Source organism: Athalia rosae, chromosome 6, assembly GCF_917208135.1.
Source record: "Athalia rosae chromosome 6, iyAthRosa1.1, whole genome shotgun sequence".
Classification (NCBI taxonomy): domain Eukaryota; kingdom Metazoa; phylum Arthropoda; class Insecta; order Hymenoptera; family Athaliidae; genus Athalia; species Athalia rosae.
In genome coordinates this window covers 6,130,247-6,148,540 of record NC_064031.1, presented here as the reverse complement: position 1 = coordinate 6,148,540, position 18,294 = coordinate 6,130,247, and the positions used below count along the sequence as shown (strand labels likewise).

The 18,294-nt window shown below is 40.5% G+C and overlaps 1 protein-coding gene across 4 annotated transcripts in view; it reads right to left on the bottom strand.

Moving 5' to 3' along the window:
* LOC105692523 (phosphoinositide 3-kinase adapter protein 1) overlaps positions 1-18,294 on the bottom strand; it is a 47,530-nt gene that overhangs the window by 3,876 nt on the left and 25,360 nt on the right. For 2 of the 4 annotated variants that reach the window (XM_048656771.1, XM_048656770.1), the window contains exons 4-14: positions 4,743-4,902; positions 3,007-3,394; positions 2,585-2,881; positions 2,361-2,496; positions 1,931-2,121; positions 1,618-1,690; positions 1,221-1,499; positions 696-1,121; positions 495-611; positions 301-395; positions 43-223 (exon numbers count right to left, since the gene is read on the bottom strand). In XM_048656771.1, coding sequence (XP_048512728.1) covers positions 43-223; positions 301-395; positions 495-611; positions 696-1,121; positions 1,221-1,499; positions 1,618-1,690; positions 1,931-2,121; positions 2,361-2,496; positions 2,585-2,881; positions 3,007-3,394; positions 4,743-4,902 — 2,343 coding nt within the window. Of the gene's footprint in view, positions 1-42; positions 224-300; positions 396-494; positions 612-695; positions 1,122-1,220; positions 1,500-1,617; positions 1,691-1,930; positions 2,122-2,360; positions 2,497-2,584; positions 2,882-3,006; positions 3,395-4,742; positions 4,903-6,201; positions 6,508-11,191; positions 11,802-18,294 lie in introns of those variants that run through there. The other 2 variants (XM_048656773.1, XM_048656772.1) reach the window with 2 other exon arrangements.

Sequence of the window (18,294 nt, the reverse complement as noted above, 5' to 3'; positions counted from 1 at the left end):
GTCGTTGGAATTTGAGAAACAAAAAAAAAAAAAAACACTTACAATGAATTGGCAAACCGGACGGAGGGCATGTAATGTAGTAAATGTCAGCCTCCGAAGGTTTTGGGGGTGGCTGAGGAGGTCGTCGCTGTTGTCCGTTTATTGGCGAATAACTCGCCGGATACGCTCGAGGGGCTGGAGGAACTCCGTAATATGATACGTCATCTTTGTCGGTGCTCACGCGCTGCGGAAGTTCATTTTATCGTTGAACGTTGTAAGTTGCGTGAAAAATTATATCATGAAAAAAAAAAAAAGAATCACCTTTCGCTCGTCTGGATCGGAATGAGTTCCGCTATCGCCGAGACTGGCTCCGCTGCACTCGCTGACCATGCTCATACGCCCGGAGGAAGATGAGCCTGAAAGGTAAATCAATCGAATGTAAATATATTCCACATAAAACGTTCAACCGGTGGAAATGGCGAACAATTCAGTTGCAATTATTTGTGTACACTCACTAGACACACTTTGGAAACTTAAACTGCTCACTGGCCGATTTGAGGTATTGACAAGGGTGTTGGGGTCGAATTTATTTGCCGCTAAAGTTTCGTCCGGGTGTGTCGTATCCTTAGGATCTGCGATAGACGAGAGAGGGTATTAGTATTCGGCTAGAATCGCTTTTTGATAAAACAGCAAAAGCTTACCAATTTTAACCTCACCTTTTTTCCCTTTGGTGAAGAATTTTCGCACTTTATCAAAGGGCGTGGGTCTCTTCATGTCGTCTTTCATCATTTTTTGTATCCTCTCGTACTCATCCCTCATTTCGATTAGCTGTCTTTGTTTCTGTTTAAAATTTTGCTGTACATCGTTACGATTTTTCCAATCCTCGACGAGTTTCTCAACCTCATTTATCGTGAATACGTTCCTTTTGAAGTCGTTGATAATCTCTAATAGCTCGTCCTGTGGCCCGGCCTGTTCACGGGGTTTCCCCGAGCCGTTCAATCTCGCCGTCGACGTAGGCGTTATCGTCGGCGTCGATTCATCGCGACTCTGCTCAACAACAATCTCGGGCACTATCTCATTGCGTGCGGAATTTTCCGTTACAAATGCACGCGGCAATGTCGGGGTCAATGGAGTTTTACGAACTGTAAATGAGTAAGAAGAAAAAAAAAAAAATTATGCAATCTCAAAATAAATAGACGCGCACGATTTACGAGGAGTTAATCATAACGCTGAACACGCACCAGCGGGATGCATTTCCATGTAGCCCTGGAACGGAAGATCCGAGCTGTTAGCCAAGATGTTCGTAGATTGCGAGAGAACTTGCACCGGTGTTGGCGCTGGGGCTATGGCGTAGTCTCCCACGGGTGATTCGCTGGTGTTATTCGAGTAGATCGTAATTCCGGAAGGTTGCAGAGGAACGGATGGCAATGGTCTGGCCGCTGGGGGAACCATGTACACGTCCGTCAAAAGTCTGGGTTGACTGTAGGTGTCTTGGTGGTCCTGAATCGGGGTGCGGTTGCCTGACGAAATGGGACAGTTTCCAATGATATGGTTCGGATGAACGATCGGGTGGGAATTATTGACGTAAACTTTGGCGGGGTGCGCGAAAAATAAATTAGGACGAGCTGATGGAGTTACCTGGCGTTGGCGTCGACGTGGACTCGCTCATGACTTTGAGGTAAGTGTACATGTTAGTGAACTCGTTCATTTGCTGCGAGGTGGATGAAGCGGATGAAGAGATGGCGTGATGTCCGGAACATGCAATGAAAAATTAGGAGTTCTTTCATTAGGGCGTCGCTACTACGGCTGATTCGTGAGAATATATTATTTCTTCGACAATTTAGACGGATAGCGAGATAATTGGTGTTAGAAGAAAACAAACGATTGAGATCAAAGAATGAAGTAACTTCAATGATTAATAACGACGATTTGTGAAATCGACCCTGCATACCATGTAGCCTCGAAGAACATGGGCCAATTTTGCGTGGCCCGCTTGTTCGGCCAGATCGGCTGGCGTCAGTTCTGCCACGTTCTTGAGATCGCAGGCCTCGTCACCACCGGGACATTCGAGCAGTTGCCAAGCCAATTTCTCCAGGCCGAATCTTGCGGCGAAATGGAGCAGTGTCGGTATTTCCTCGGGGCCTGAAATTAGTAAAAGGTAAAATATTTACCAAGAGTAGAACCGACGCATCGCGAAAAATGTCGAATCGTTCGAGGAAAATCTACGGCAGTTTGAAGCGCTAACGAAATTTCATTTCTCAAACTGATTTCGATCACTAAAAACTCGTCCCATAAAACGAAATAATGTCGAACCCAATTTGACGGTGTATTCAATTGTTTTTCTGTAAATACGAGTAATTTTAGTTTCGCTGGTGACTTACTCGTGTGGCCCCTGTGGGCTGACATAGTTCCAGGAGGCGGTGAGAGGAGCTTGAAGTGGGGTGGTAGATTCCGCTGGAAAGCGTGGACCATCCAATTGTCCAGCTGTTCGCGATCTACAGTATTGAAGCCCAGAGTCTGAAACAGCCGAAATCCGAAGAGGGAAAGTGAAGATAAGTCTGTAAAAGACTCGAGCAATTTTTAGGGGCAACCTTTGGCCGCTTACCTGACACATGAATTCCAAAGGGTTGTTATTGGCTCGTAAAATCTGATCCAATTCTCTGAGACGGCTTTCGCATTTCACCTGCCGCATTCCAAGGGCCTCGCCATTTTTCGAAATTCGAACACCAACTAGCATCGAAACTTCGAGGCATCTGTCCGGTATGGAAAACTGAAGAGTGTAGGGGTTTCTCTTCTTTACGTGCGATATATCGATGGCTTCTCCGCATTTGTCAACGACCACAGTCACCGCATCGTCGGGATCTAGAGGATCGTTCAGCAAGGCGATGACCCGACTCTGACCCTAAGGCACAAAATGGGGCGTGAAGCGGTTGCCGATTTTTTAAATTTCGATCGTGAATTCCACCATCCGAATGAGGAAATTTGTCGATACAAAAAGAAAAAAAAACAAAAACAAAAACCACCAACCATTTTGACCTTCTTCGGCAGCACCGAGAAGGAAGTTTGATCCATGCTGGTGACCTGGGCTGTGGAACTCCCTATCACGTTGAAAGCCTCCGTCATCACTTCGTTGACAAAGTCTGCGTCGTTATCCTTGACAACGAATTTCTTCCATTGTGGATAGGATAGTAGAGTTTTTCGGTGACTTTCCGTAACGTGGGTATCGTCTACTCCTAGCATCATAGCGAAAACTTTACCGGATGCCAGTTGTTTCGACAAAGTAGCTGCCTTTGTTTGGTTAGATTCGACATATTCCAGAAGCACGGAGCACACAACAATTATCCGGAGATGAGCCGCGCCGATGTTTTCTTCAACCTCAGAGGTCATAGATTCCTCGATAGTAACATGCCGCACCCTGTACACGGGATCGGGGTTAAAAAATGTATGCTTTTTATCACATCGTTGGAATGATAGTAAATTTTATGTGAAGATATTACTAAAATATGAACGACGTAACAATATAAAAAAAAAAAAAAAATGGCGAATCAGAGGATGTTGATGAGATTTCGAATGTTTGAATGAAGCGAGCATAAAATACGAGTCACATAGCCGCAGTGATATTTACGGGTGGCAAAGTAGCGAGCTTTGCGCAAATGACGGTACTTAATTTACTCCATCTCGTTCTCTGGTAGTCTTTTTCCACCTCTGATGCAGCTTCATTCATTCCTCCATTCATATTCGCTGATGCCCTTCTAAAAATATGGGAGAGATTCGCCCGCTTCTGCATCGGCGTGCAGAAATTCTTTCGAGTTAACCGTTGAGCGTGCCAAGCGTGGCAATTGCGTGCCAAGTGTAAAAGAGAAAATAAACGGCTATATGTGTATACGTATACTTGAAGCTCAAATATCTCTTCCATCTTATAACCCCGCAAGAGATTTAGGATTGAGTCACCATTGACAGTCGTCTAATTTCATTATTACTATTCATCTGACGAATATCATTTTTATAATTTGTTCCAGTTGTATCGGGTGAAGTTTGATCCGACCGATCGGAACTACATACATGGAAGGTCCTCGGGAAGGTCAAAATTCGGTTCAATAATTTTTTGCAGCCTTCACTTTTTCTTGTTTGTTTTTTTTTGTTTTTATCGACTCATTTGAATGTCGTACCATGAATGTGATAACATAGATATGAGTACGCATCCGGGCACCTTGTATAACAAAATCAGAATTTTTGGAACGATCTGTTTTCGTTTATCGGTGATAAAGTTGATTAGACGCGAAAAATGGTGCTTTTTAAAAACGTCCCGCGTGAGGAAATTGAATCGGAGACCTTTATTTCAGCGATATCTCTGATTTTTGAGGGCAGCCAACAGTTTCAGGACTTTCGATTCGCCCTAACCTATATGTGTATGTGTATATGATGAGATCGCAGGCACTCGAACCGAAATCTATTTCAAGATACTTTCGTTCTACTACTTAGATACGCGTGCATCAAGATTTCCATGTAACCGGTGGGTATAACGTGTATTTGTTTGCCGAAGAAAGTTTCATAGGGGGAGCCGCGTTTAAAGTATGTATGTACAAAGTTAATTTTAGATCGATCTCTGTAAGAGATGTTACAGGATTCGTTCATGGGAATCTCATATTTTCCACACCGTCGGTTCGAGAGGCTCTCTTCTCCAATTATCTTGAGGGTATACTTTCTTTTCGTCGAATCGGAATATCGGAAGAATATTTTCATCGACTGTAATATGTACTCACTTGAAGGGTGTTCGTCCGTGCTGTTTCCTGATGTGCGCGATATTGGACATGAGGTAGTTGACCCATAGTAGCGAACCTTCAGTCTTTGTGGAAATCAAAACGACATCGTCAGCCGCTGATTCCGCAGCAACGTTCGACGAATTCGGCGCTATTCTCGTTCCTAGAATTTATCGAAACAAAAAATGAATCCAGGAATTTTCAAAATCGCGAACCATATCGAAAATTATTTTCACCCCGTCTTCGAGACGATTTTTCATTTGATTTCAGACTGCAATTTGTCCTTATTACGAGGCGAAACTAACGAGGAGTCTACAATTAAACTCCGGGTTTACAGCAACGTTTAATATCAACTTATGACGTGCGTCAGCGGACGATTTCCGCTTACTATCGACTGTAGGGTATACGTATAGTTGCTAATCCGGATACGATCTGATGCAAAGTTACGAGAATCCCTTTCCTCGCGTGCATCATTTGTTTTATAACATTGGGATTGAACGGAATATAAATCAAGCTGATTCATATAGGTATAATCGCGTACGTCATATAAGACGAATATCGAATCATATCTAATACAAATTGAATATCGGTAATTATCATTCGATTCACGTATACGCCTGCGATCACTGCGCTATGAAATTTGATCAGTATAGACCCGTAATGTGCTTCGCTATACAATTAACTGCAGAATGTAAAATAGGACTTTGATATTACGGTTTGAAAAAAAATTGAAGATCCAAGCTGCGCTATGTATACAGCTTTTCCACGTTGTACATATATCTATGCTGTATGACCCAACGCAAGAAATACTGTAAAAATTATCTCGCACTCGGATTTGAATGCGACTGAATCGACACATTTTGAAATTTTGGCAAATTGACCAAAGTATCACGGGCTGGTCGAAAAACTTTTTTTTTCAATTTTTCAACTCCTTCTTTAGACTTCTGGAAAAATGGTCAGAGCCACTAGAACAACCCGTGGGTGAAACGATCGAGAAAATTCTGATTTCGAAAAAATGGGGGCCGCCGACTTCACGGAGGTGAAATTCTTACCACAAACAGGAAGCGAATTTTTGTACAAAAATTCCGTCTTTACGACTGCACACACCGTGGGTGTAGAAAAGAAAAAACAAAACAACTGCGTCGTTTTTCGAACGATAAAATTGAACCGTCCACCGTTGTTAAAAACCACCAAGTTTTTCCGCAACTATGTGAGATAATCTCTTCTCGAGACGTTCGATGCGAGGTTATTTTTATTTTTTCCGAATAACCGTTAAAGCACCGATGGGGTTTTTATCAGAAATTATTATTCTTATCAGCGGCTAACGTACTGCGATATTACAAACCAGATTGATTCATCTTTCTCGTTTCCTTGCGCACCGACGTACACATGGAAAATAAATCTACTGGATCGTTCACATGAACAATAGAAATATCGTTGCGGATCCACTCGTCATACTCACTCGTCGCCATCCCGGATAGATCTAAGAACGTCGGCCGGTTGGGTCTCTGGAGTTTTTTAGCGGGATTCGCCATTTCGGCAAACAAACAGAATTTGCTTGCAGAGTAAGTCGACCGGGGAGTATTCTTACTAACGGTGTTATCAATTGTTTAGCCGCGTAGGAGCACCGAACGATAAAAATTTTACTGATACGTGAGGCGTACACGCTTTGTTCGCAGCACTATCTACATGGATTTGTTGTACGGTTTTTTAATAAACGCCGCGTCTCGCAGGACGTTATCCGCGCGACTAACCGCGACAACCGGTCGTTCTTGCGATAGAGACTCGCTCCTTCGGCACCGAGTCATCGCGATCGCTCGTGAAGAGCGGCAGCTGCCATTGTCTTGGCGCCTTCGCCACGGTTCGCAAATTAGGCGATGCCCGTATATTATTATTAACTACGTGTCTTGCGAGTGGAATTAGTTTCGGTACTACCATATTTTTCGACGCCTTAAGGGCGCCCCGTGTCCGCGCGTAACGCCTTTTCTGGAAACGTTCTACGGGGTGAGTCTGAATTCAGCCGCTGCGGGGCATCGAAAGTCGCGGGTCAAGCGCCTGGTCGCTGCCGATTTTGCGCGTGGTGATTTTTCGAATCGATAAAAAAACTGAAAAATCGATAAATGATGTACGAAACAAATGGACCGCAACCTAGAGCCTTCGTCTTTCGAATGGTGAGCTTATTACAGCTCGCAAATTACTTCTTTTGTTTCGCCCTGTAATGTCACCCCTTGGAAGGCTGGAACTGAATTTTGAATCACCCTGTACAGTATTCGATATTCTGGCTGTTGTTATAGTTGATGAATCTAACGAATTTTCGTCACCACAGTTTTATCGTTCGATCTCCTCTCTCTCTTCGTAGTTAATTGTTAATTGTTATTTTTCTTCCGTCCACGAAATGTACTTTTCTCATTTCGCAAGATATAAATTGCATGAACTTGTGTGGGGAATTCCTCGTTGATTCGATGAGTTGATGAAAACAGCGATCCTCTTCGACTTCTTCAGCTCTCGCTTCGAAACGCGACTCTGATTTTTTTTTTTTTTATGAAAATTCATAACTCGAAAATGGCTCAACACAAAAATTTGAAAAAATCAGGGAATCATTATTTTTAATCAATCGAATTGACGTGGGATTCCCCATGTACCTCATGCATATCATACCTATAGTATAATATGATAAAATCCAATCCCTCAATTTTTTTCATCCTTTTTCTGTTATACATCGGGTATAATATAAGGACGAAAGGCAAATTCGTGGGCGTATCTTTATCGCATAGAGAAATGAAGTCTGGTAGTAACATCCGCGTTTGAGAGTCTTCTTGGAATCGCAACAACGAATCGAACTCTGAGGTTACATTCGAATTTTTGATTGCGTTTGGCGCCCGAATATTATTTCCAAGCTCCGTCGCATACGAATCGATAAATCACGTGCAGGCGATGAGAATATGGCAATACACGTTACGCGCGTTATGAACATCGTTTCAAAACATTGGCACACAAACATATTTGCTCGATGAATTTTTCGGGGAATCGCGTCATATACCGCGACGTCAACCGAATGGCGGAGGCTGCGGCAGCTCGGATATTTGGACGCATCGCGTATTATACTTGGGACGTGGATAAATTTTAAAAGCGAGTCAAACAATGGTTTTCGCATCGTTGTTTTCGTGCCGTTTCATCTGATTCGACGAAAAGTGAACCTTTCGGGCTGCTCGTCAAGGGTGTAATTTTCAGGCAGGCTACAGATGGGAATTAAATGAAAAGGATATGTATGTATAGTAGCGGTATAGCAATTTGGAGATTTCATTATTACGTTGTATGAATATTTTGCTCCGTGAATATGATTTCCCGTTTCTCGTTTTGCACGATACACGGATCTCGCGTTTCTTATCTCGCTATAAATCTCGCTATAAATGAAAGGGCGAACGTTTATACATATGCGCATGTCTCTCTATTATACGCGTGTAGGTATACATAGAGGAAGATGCAGGTGTACACGCATGCACGAAGGTTGAGAGTGACCACTGAAAGAGGATCGGAAGTTGCATATATTATATACCGACAAATGAGACATTCCCATACAAATGGTTTTGGACGTATAATACGACGTGAGGGGAGCGAGGGGTGAAATATTTCATGCAATATTCATGCAAGAGATGGGCGGCGCGGCGAGGCGCCTCTTATACCAAGCAAAGTTGAGTCAAGTCTCCCCGGGGTGGGGCGGAAATTTAACGTTTTTACTCTTTTCATTTCCCTTCGCGCTCTCGCCTTAGGTACATATGGGGCATCCTACGTCAAAATGGAGACGTCTCAATTGTTTCAAACGTAGGTTTTCTAAACCAGAACCCACACCCAAGAGTATTTTTTAATCAGAGCTCTCATCTTTGGATTATGCATTTTTCGAAATTCACGATTTTTACAAAAACGAAAATTCTGATGTTTGTTTTCTCAATGACAGCTCATTCTATGGGAAAAATGATGTCGATGGAATCAATGCGGAGCTCAATTTGGTCGACTTATCTGTGTTCCCGGGGTCGAAATATGCTAAAAAGTGTTCTACAATCAATGTTAAAAAAAACTTTATTTTCAGCCCAAAAATTGAAAAAATCGATGAGAGTACCCCGTGGATATTTTCAATTCTGGGGTCAATATTGGACTTTTTTCATTGATCTCAGAAACCCGATTCAATCGATTGAATCAGGCTAACAATAAAATTAGAATCAATCGGGATATCTAAATTTTTTCGTTCCGAAAAACAAAAGTTGGCGATAACCTAACCGTTTCGATACAAAAATATAATTTAAATATATTCAAAACAAAAAAATGGTCTTAATTATCGTGAGCTCGGAAATAAACGAATAAATTGTCGGTACCCTGTCATAATATTAAATAACGCAATGTACGGAGAATAGAATTGATTCCATTTTTTTTTTGTACACTCGGTGCCTCCAATTCTGAACTAAAAGTCTATGTTTCAGTGCGGCAATATGGGACAGATTTTAACTTCCTGAGTGTACTTTTACATATATTTAACTAATGAATTTTAACTACTGAATCTAAGGGTTAATTTAAAAGGTGTGCTCAAGATTTCTGTCATAGGCGATGACAGGTCGTTGGACATCCGCTAGCAATGGGAGCAATAAAAAGAACAAAGGAAGGAATTTCACATCTCATCGTGTATCAATTCAAAAAATGTTCTAAAAAATTAGACCGTCTGACGTGGAAGGCCACGATACAGATTTTATTTCAAGTGAAAAAATGTAATCAAATTTCACAAATTCATGAATGAGAGCTCGTCGAATCGAGCGCCCACTTTAGTTCTGTTACAAAAATTTCCATCTTCTGTACCACTTTTTTTAAGGGGAAAAATTCGAAATTGAACTTGTAGTTTTTGCAGAATTTGATTTTTTTAATTTGCATCAATGCAGCGTCAAATTCGTCGACGCTAAAAGTGCCATAATTTCTCCCCAGAAAGTTTGTCCCCAACTGAACATTGTGTGTCTCGTATTTTTTTCCCTAGGATGAGCTGTCATACAGAAAAACACCAAAACGAAAAATCTTCGTTATTGTAAAAATCATGAAGTTCGAAAAATGTATGATGCAAAATTGAGAGTTCTGATTAATAAATAATTCCAGTTGGGGGTTCTGGTTTGGAAAAACTCAAAAAATCTTGAAGGCGGTTGGACTCTATGGTAAGTTGAAACGTCCTCGTCTTGACGTGGAATGCCCCATATGTATACATGTTATACCTCACACATATGACGTATTCCGTACACACCACCTTCGTCATACTATACGGTTTGGGGCGCGACGTCGCGACGTATTATGTAGCTACGTGTATGTATTTACGTACATCGCCTTATAACTGTTGGCGTCTGACGCCGGCTAGTCATCCGTCGCGACGATCACCAAGATATTTCATCTCTCACTCTCGGACTGAAACCAACAAATTTTCAGAACAGTGTTACCGGTCACTCGTAACAAAGAACCTTTTACTTTGTTTTTTATCCGGCTTGGGGACGTGCGGGTACATCATTGTTTCATTTTTTACGTGAGAGTGAGCGCTGAAAATGATATACCGCTCTGCGGGTTCATCCTTGACTGGGAAACGGAGAATGACAATAAACTGACAATGAATTGTTTCTACTTATCTGCAACAGCAACGGGTGGAGTTCAGACATTAGAAAAGAGATAACAATCGTAATCATTGTTGTGGTTATTTTGTACCAAATCCACCTCGGCATTGAAAAGAAAAAGTTATTTCAAATCTGTTATGGATAGTCACTGAGAGAACCCCGAAAACCCTTCTCTTCCTTTTCCTACATCTATATTTCGCCATAATCGATCTTTTGAAATGAAAAATGTACAAAAAAATGATATCGTACTGGCTGAAATTTGCAGGGAATTGAACATTTTTTTTGATTGAAAGAACCTTTTTAATTCGATGAATATATTAATTAATTCATCTTTGATTGCATATTTCAAAATGAAGGCATGCTAGTTTGCTTTCAGACTATTTTCTTTCATTTTGGATTAGTGGATTTTTTACATTTCTTTCGATGATTAATCTTCAACATTCTTCAAATCAAATTGGATTTTATGTTTACAGTATAATTAATTTTCAAAAAAAAAGTTTTCGACTAGAGCAATTTTCCTACAAAGACATCCCTTCGAAGACTCTTTCCTGATTTTTCCTTCGTAATAAGATTGATAGCGGCAAAACCGAATCGGTGGCAAGATAAATCCGTCAGTTTTGGGCTTCTCTAGTCATGACCACATTCTTAACGGGAAAAAAATGGCAATGGTTACGGCCCGGTCTATGTGACACACGCTGTCAACTTATGCAGATTGCGGTAACGCGATAATACCAGAATTGCAACAATGACAGTAAAAATGAAAGCTTAAAAGATACCAGTCTATATCACATCGTTAATTTCTAACGTCGATTCTCTCACCTGGCTGCGGAAAGTATTTTTTGGCGGCTTGTACTTTTTCGGTTATTCCCATTTTTGATTTTGCGATAGTATTTTCGTTCTCTCAGATTGTACCGTAGACGTTTCACCATCGATGGAACATAATCATCGATTCAGGAGCAGATTGGAAACACCGGTCGAAGTCACGGAGCATCGGTGAATGACTGTATCTTGATATCAAACTTGAACTTCAACGTTGCGACCACTTTGCAGATAATTGCAGTCGACACTTCACCGTCGAATTCACGATCACTGTCCGCGTGAAAATTGTTCATCATTCGGGCAAAGGAAGCCACTCCGACACTTCGTATAACATTTCCCGCCTCAGTGGCATGGCGCAGAATTGAACACAACTTGAAATTTGCAGAAAACGGAACTCGGATCAGAGACAAAGTTCGAATAAATAATTCCGAATTTTATCTGATAACGCAAAATGGAGCCGATCCCGTAGCTTCTTATCGTTGACGAATTGGAAAACCCGTCGAATCGTCCACTCTGTTCGATAATTAATACGAACCTAGTACTTGTTGCTACCGTGTAAACTTAAATGAAACAGAGGAGTCGAACGCTAGATCCTCGAGCTGCTGCGTTGCTTCTGCATTGGAAGCGGCGGCGCATCGCCGACGCACATGCGCAATACGAATCCACGTGGTTGACTCATGTCACTGATACAATATACGGATTGGAAGTTAAAACTCATCGCAAGAAAGACATATTCAAGACTTTAGGATAAAATGATCCGCTCAAGGATGGATAGACGCTTTTCAGTCACAATTAAAAAAGGGCCCCCTTCTCCGCGTACGACACATCCAACAAGAGGGTTTCTATAAGTCAGCCCGAGCCAAACCGCCGTCAGGTAATTCCCTAGGCTACGTGAAACGTAAGAGCATCGACTTCTGCACCGTTCAAAAGTATATCCCGATAAGAAGTTCGCTCGAACGAACTCCCTTCATCGCGTCAAACTTTGTATAACGGATAGTTCTTTACGAGTACAGGATCTAATTGTCATATCAAAGATACATAAAATGATCCTGAATACGGAGTGAAATCTTCTTCCAGGACGTCTGTATTATATTGTTGTACGTACGTTAGGAATTTATCCGTCTGAATTTCCCTTCGATCAGAGGGGCTAGTTCCGTTACGAAATCAATGAATCAACATTTCGCCGAGTGGGTTGTCGTCTGCATTAGATTAGTGGAACGACTACACGGTCAATTTTATATTAGACTCCGGTGCAACGAGTTATTAAAGTCATTACAGCTCATCCTACAGCGGTAAAAATTAATTCACCCCGCACGAGACCGACAGCAAGGAAATCAGTCTAATTTTTTAACAGAAGAACTTGAAATAGAAAGAAGTGAGAATCGAGTGACTAATTGCTGTTGTTGTTACGGTTATTGTTATTGATTAATTAATTAATTTTTATATGTATATATTTTTTTTTTTTCTTTTTCTTCTAATTGAAGTCAGCACACGCATTCTCTGTCGTTGTGGTATGTATGTAGTATATAGCAAGGAACGTAATTACAGGAACAGGAAATAAAATGCAGTTTAGAACTAAAAATTAATATCCTGGAACAGTGATCCACAGCAAATACACTATGAATTCACTTTGGCGACGAGTGTTAAATTTCGATGGTTAGGTTAGTTGATGGGGGGATTTCCATCCACCCACATTATGAATTATTGTTTAAAAAAGTTTATCTGTACATATACTATATGGAGTATACGGTTCTTCCCTTAGAAATTCCCGTGCGTCATTGTTGAACCAGTACGCAGCCATTGAAAAAATTATCAGACGCCCAATTGTTTGACCATATTTTCCGATGTACGAGAGATAGTCTGCGAAAATCTCGGGATGCTGCCACAATGGCGTACACCACAAAAGTAACCGAAATGAAACTGATATTGTCGAGTCTACCGGGATGATGAATTTTCCGAGCTGATCAGACAAGGTTGGATTGTATTTTCGAATAACTGTCATGTTTGAAGGTAGTAAGTTAAAAAATTAATAGTAATAAGAATTACTTGAAATAAAACTGAATATGCACAACGGCAACTACATGGCGGGGTTCCAAATTTGAATTGTTCATAAACAATTGTCGCATTATACCAGTATCGAATTTCCATTCAAATTACGCTCGTTATGCGAAATGACGAATTAATCATGCAGATATATCGATAACCTACAAAAGAAGACAGCCAAAACTTATTCACGTTCAATGGCAGGCAGGCAAGGCGACACAAACGGACATCCCGTGATGCGATTTCATTATCTCCGTGGTTTTTGTAGATATAATTTATCTCCGTATTCATACATATAATAATATGTTACATGATTGCGATTTTCCTTTGTCAGGAAGTAACGCGGGTTGCAAATACAAAAATTGTGCCAGAGGAGAAGAAAAAAGGTCGGACGATAAAAACGATCGCAATTGTTTCGTCCAGAAATTTTATCGAGTTGAAAAAAAAAGAAGAATCTAACAATAAGTACAACCGATGCGGAATTTCCTACAACTTTCGTCGCATCCAACAAACAAAAACTAATATCTCTTTGGAATCTGTGCCCAGCTATTGCAGCTGCTGATGGAAGACGCATAATTATATATATAGTTATTTTGATTCTTTTTCTTGCCCAAACACACGGAGAACACGCCGAAAAGACGGTGAAAATGACCCGAGAACTTAGAAGGGACGAAAAAAAAAAAAAAAGAAAAAGAACCGAAGATTATGGTCTGAGATAGAACACGTGTTCGGTATTTCCTAGAAAACTTTTTATCTCATTTGTTCTGTACTATCGGGGAATATTATATTGGTATATATTATCATACTCTCCTGAGTTTTCTTCCTGCGAGTGACGCGTTGAAAAATTTAGCTCGATAAAACATTTCTTCGCATAAATATCACGATACAAGTGAATTAAAAAGACTTTTACAACGGTCTCCGTCTCTAATTGTAAGTTATCTGTAAACGAAAGCCCAACGAATTATCGATGTTGTTGGAGAATTGTTAAATATTTTTCTCCCCATCGGTCTCTTTCAAATACAAGATGCGAGAACACGTATTTTAATGTGATTCTATGAGCTGGTTGGGTCGTTGAACCGTCATCGAATCGTAGAGCATTTCCGGTTCCATATATTTATACATATAGGTATAATGCCTGCTTACTTATCGTAAGCTGGCTCAAAAATATTGCGAAGAAAACCGTCAGAAGTTTGCCATGAACAGGAAAGAAAAAGAAAAAAAAAAAAAAAGTTTCGGGTGAGTCAGAACCTGCATCGATTCGCAAAATAATTATCGAGAGCTCGCAATCGTTGCCACTAGATTTCCGTCTCCTTTATATTTCGTTGCTTCTTTGTTCCGTCGATATTCACGTGATACACTTTGCTCTCGTGGCAGAAAATTTGTCAAAAGTCAAATAAGAGTCGGGTAGTGCTAGCTTTCGGTATAGGTATGACCAATGCTGTGACAAATGGTACAGTCGATGACTCAATTGTGAGTAGTTACAAGATTTTGTTGAGCGTCGAGTTACTCCAGGAAGTTACCCTTCGTGATTTCGTACAGGTCAAAGTCCGAGTCACGAATAATCGTTTTTTTTTTTTTTATCCATAATGTAATACAATACCTCCTTCACTGTGGGTATAATAACTCATAATCATAACGACGTTAATAGTTCAAAATTATTGTGCTTCCCATGCGAAAATCGATTCTAGAAACCGATTCGATTTCTCCGAAGCCTATGTATGTTGTACAACCAACGTCGTATATCTTATTGTAGAAGTACGTAACATCATAAATATGTTCAAGATATCAATGGTAACAGTGAATGGTTTACGCATACAAGCGTGCTTAAAAATTCAAAGAGGCTTTATAAATGCTCTTGTGTTTGACGTCAGTAAATAATTTTTCGGCTAGCTTCGACACGCTCGGAATCAGGTTACGGAATTACCGAGGTGCAGCTACTCATAACGAGCCCTGAAGTTATCGTTTGCACGATATGGTATCTGCTTTTCTGCGTAACATCTATACGCAGTATTAGTCGTGTCAAATTAGTGGTGAGATAACAATTGGCGAGACATGCACGAGAAAAAAAAACAAAAAAAAACAATCCAGAATACGTAAATTGTAAACTATAATTTTCCAATGAATCAGCTAACGCTAATTTCCAGGAAATAATTGGATGATGGGACGCGAGCGACTTACCGTAAGTAAATCTTTATTAACCCTTTTGCTACTATGGGTGACTATCATGTGACTATAAGGGACTCCGCGGCTAGGTTCTCGGTTAACGAGTGAGAATTTCGAAACCGCTGGTGCAGGGAATACCGGCCCTCCTGGTTTGTGGTCTTTTACACGGGTTCTGTTTTAATGACTAATGGAGTACAATGTAATGGAATAAGGGTCCCGTTTTTTTTTTTTTAACCCTTCCAACGTAAGCAAGCACAGAGCACACAGAGCGTTCTTTGATAGATCGCACCTTGCTGACGGCCGCCCAACGTTCAGTTTTAACAACGCCGTTTTCAACCTCTTTTAAACACCGAGAATAGCAACGACCTATGAGCCTCCACTTCGTGTATATAGCTGCCCGCGTACGCACACTCGTGAGTGACCCATAATGTACTCCTATTATCCTTTCGAACGTTCCAGATAATATTCTTACATATATCACTCAATCCCTCGTTCAGCTGCAACACAAAGTACAAATCTCCCCTGTTTTCCGTAACGCGAACGATAACTGACAATGAGAGGCAAGAAGAAAATAAGGCACACTATCGGAGGAACGAGAAATGCGACTACCGTCGGGTATTGTGTATGAATATTAGGTATATATAAGAACGGGAAGATTCAGATGATTGTCGAAAACATGAATAAACGGTAATGAAAACAAACTTTCTTCAGTAATTTACCACTTATATTTTTACATACGCTGAATTTTCAAACGAAGAACCTCAGATTTCTTCCACTTCTGGAATCTAGTATTTTTCAAAGGGTTTGAAAGAGTTCCCCGTTCATAACATTTTTTTCCAGGCATGTTCGTGAAGAATCTTTTTTTGAATCAGCGATATCTGCAGTGATTTCTGAGATATTCGCAAAAAAACTAAACCTTTCTTTTTCGCAAAATTGTTTACAATTTTTGCAATTTTTTTCAAAACAACTTACATTTTTTCAACAAGTTTCTGCACGCTATTCCAGAATTCGTGAGAAGCGAACTCGTTGACGATAGCGAAATCGGTAAATAGTCGACCTTTATAGACGTGAATCTTAGAGATGTGATTTACTATTTACTATTTATTTCGAGTCCATCGAATCAACGTCACACGTCATTCGTCAAATTATCGTGAAATGACCCCGTGCGCGGAAAATATGGTACCGCTATACATTGCAGGAGCTGTATTATAAAGACATGCGCGGATTATGCGAATATTATACACGTACTCTAATATGTCTCCTACAGTACGTACGAACGTCCGCTTACAATTTGCTGCAACAAGGCGGTTGCCATACCGATTGATCGCTGTCAATTAGAGCCCCTGATATCACGTGACTCCCACATACCTATAATGTACTTTGATGTATGGGGGACGCATCGCGTATGTCGCTAGTTAGAGAGCAACGAGATATTCATATTTCCATTCCATCTCTACCACGTACCGCAGATAACAATGTTTCATGCATTGTACACCTATTCGGTCCGATTCTGACGCCATCTGCACATTAATTTCCGTATTCAAATTTTTCTCTTCCGATTCTCGCTTTTTTCACCAATTTTCGGGATCACTGCGTTTACTTTCGGTTTGACTACAGGCAAAGAATCTCGATGGTGTGTGAGAGAAAAAAACAATAGGAGACAAATAGCGTTATATTCCTCAGTATCGAGAAAGGATAAAAAAGAATCCTCTGAATTTGGGAGAGTGCAAAACTTTGAATTCATGAATGGCTTTGGTTGGTTGAAATTTTCTTCTTCGTTTTTTTCTGGTTTCTTTTTTTCTTTCACGTGCATTTATAACCGGACGGATTTGAAATTTTCAATTTCAAGGGTTGTTACGGAGAATCGAGGGGCTCGCGCCTTTCCAGTAGGATGACGTGTCATCTGCCCAATTAGTTTGGCGTATCGTCTGTCGCCTCCCTGGGGACGTTCCCTTTTCCCCTTATTCGGGTTTGCCGCATGGTTTTGCCGAAATTATTCTTCGTATCGTTCGAATCTCGGTATTACGAGTTCCGTATATCGCGTGGTCGTGAAAAATCGACTCGTCATCGTCGTGACTGGGGGAAAATTTGTCGCTCTATTGACAGAGTTTTCGATGATCTGATCCTTTTGCCGGGTAACATCGCAGTGATTTTCTTTGTTTTTTTATTTTTTCTCAATTTAATCCCCCGAAAGACGACGATTCGAATCTTCTTTAGTGCTTCATTACGGTATACGTACCCGTTCATTAACTCAGCTGACAATAAGAGATACGAAGACAATAGGAAGTGATTATGCAAATAGGTCGTCGCTTTGAGTTTATATCTCGTGAATGAAGTAATTTTTAAATTAGGAAATAGCTCGTCCGCGGCTCGCGTCTTTTATTCAAATTACATTTTCCAACGCTTATAGACAATGAAGAATTACCATTAATTTGCCTCCTATTATACATATTATGGTGTAACGTTCAACTTTACTTTGATTGGATGAAAAATTACAAATTCCTCGTATCTGGAAAGAATTGTTGAATAATATTCATCTTGTACCGCACACTTTATCGCATTTCTCTCCAATAAACAACGATCATAAACCAGACGCATTTCATATTTCTACCCATACATTTCCACCGTACCGCTCGAGTTAATTGATTTTTTTTTGTTTTTTTTTTGCATTCGACCCCGTCTGTAATAACGAACAAAGTAATCATAGTCGTAAGAAATTCAGTGAGACCTCTTATCTAAGAATTGCCTTTCAGGCTCCGTACGAAATATCACAGTAATGTACGAGACAACGCTCTTGTTCTTGTTTGAAATTGAAAAAAAAAAAAACCATGGCCTGGTTGATCACGATAGAAATTTCGTTTTTATCTTACAGTTGGTTAACCGATTACATTGAATTG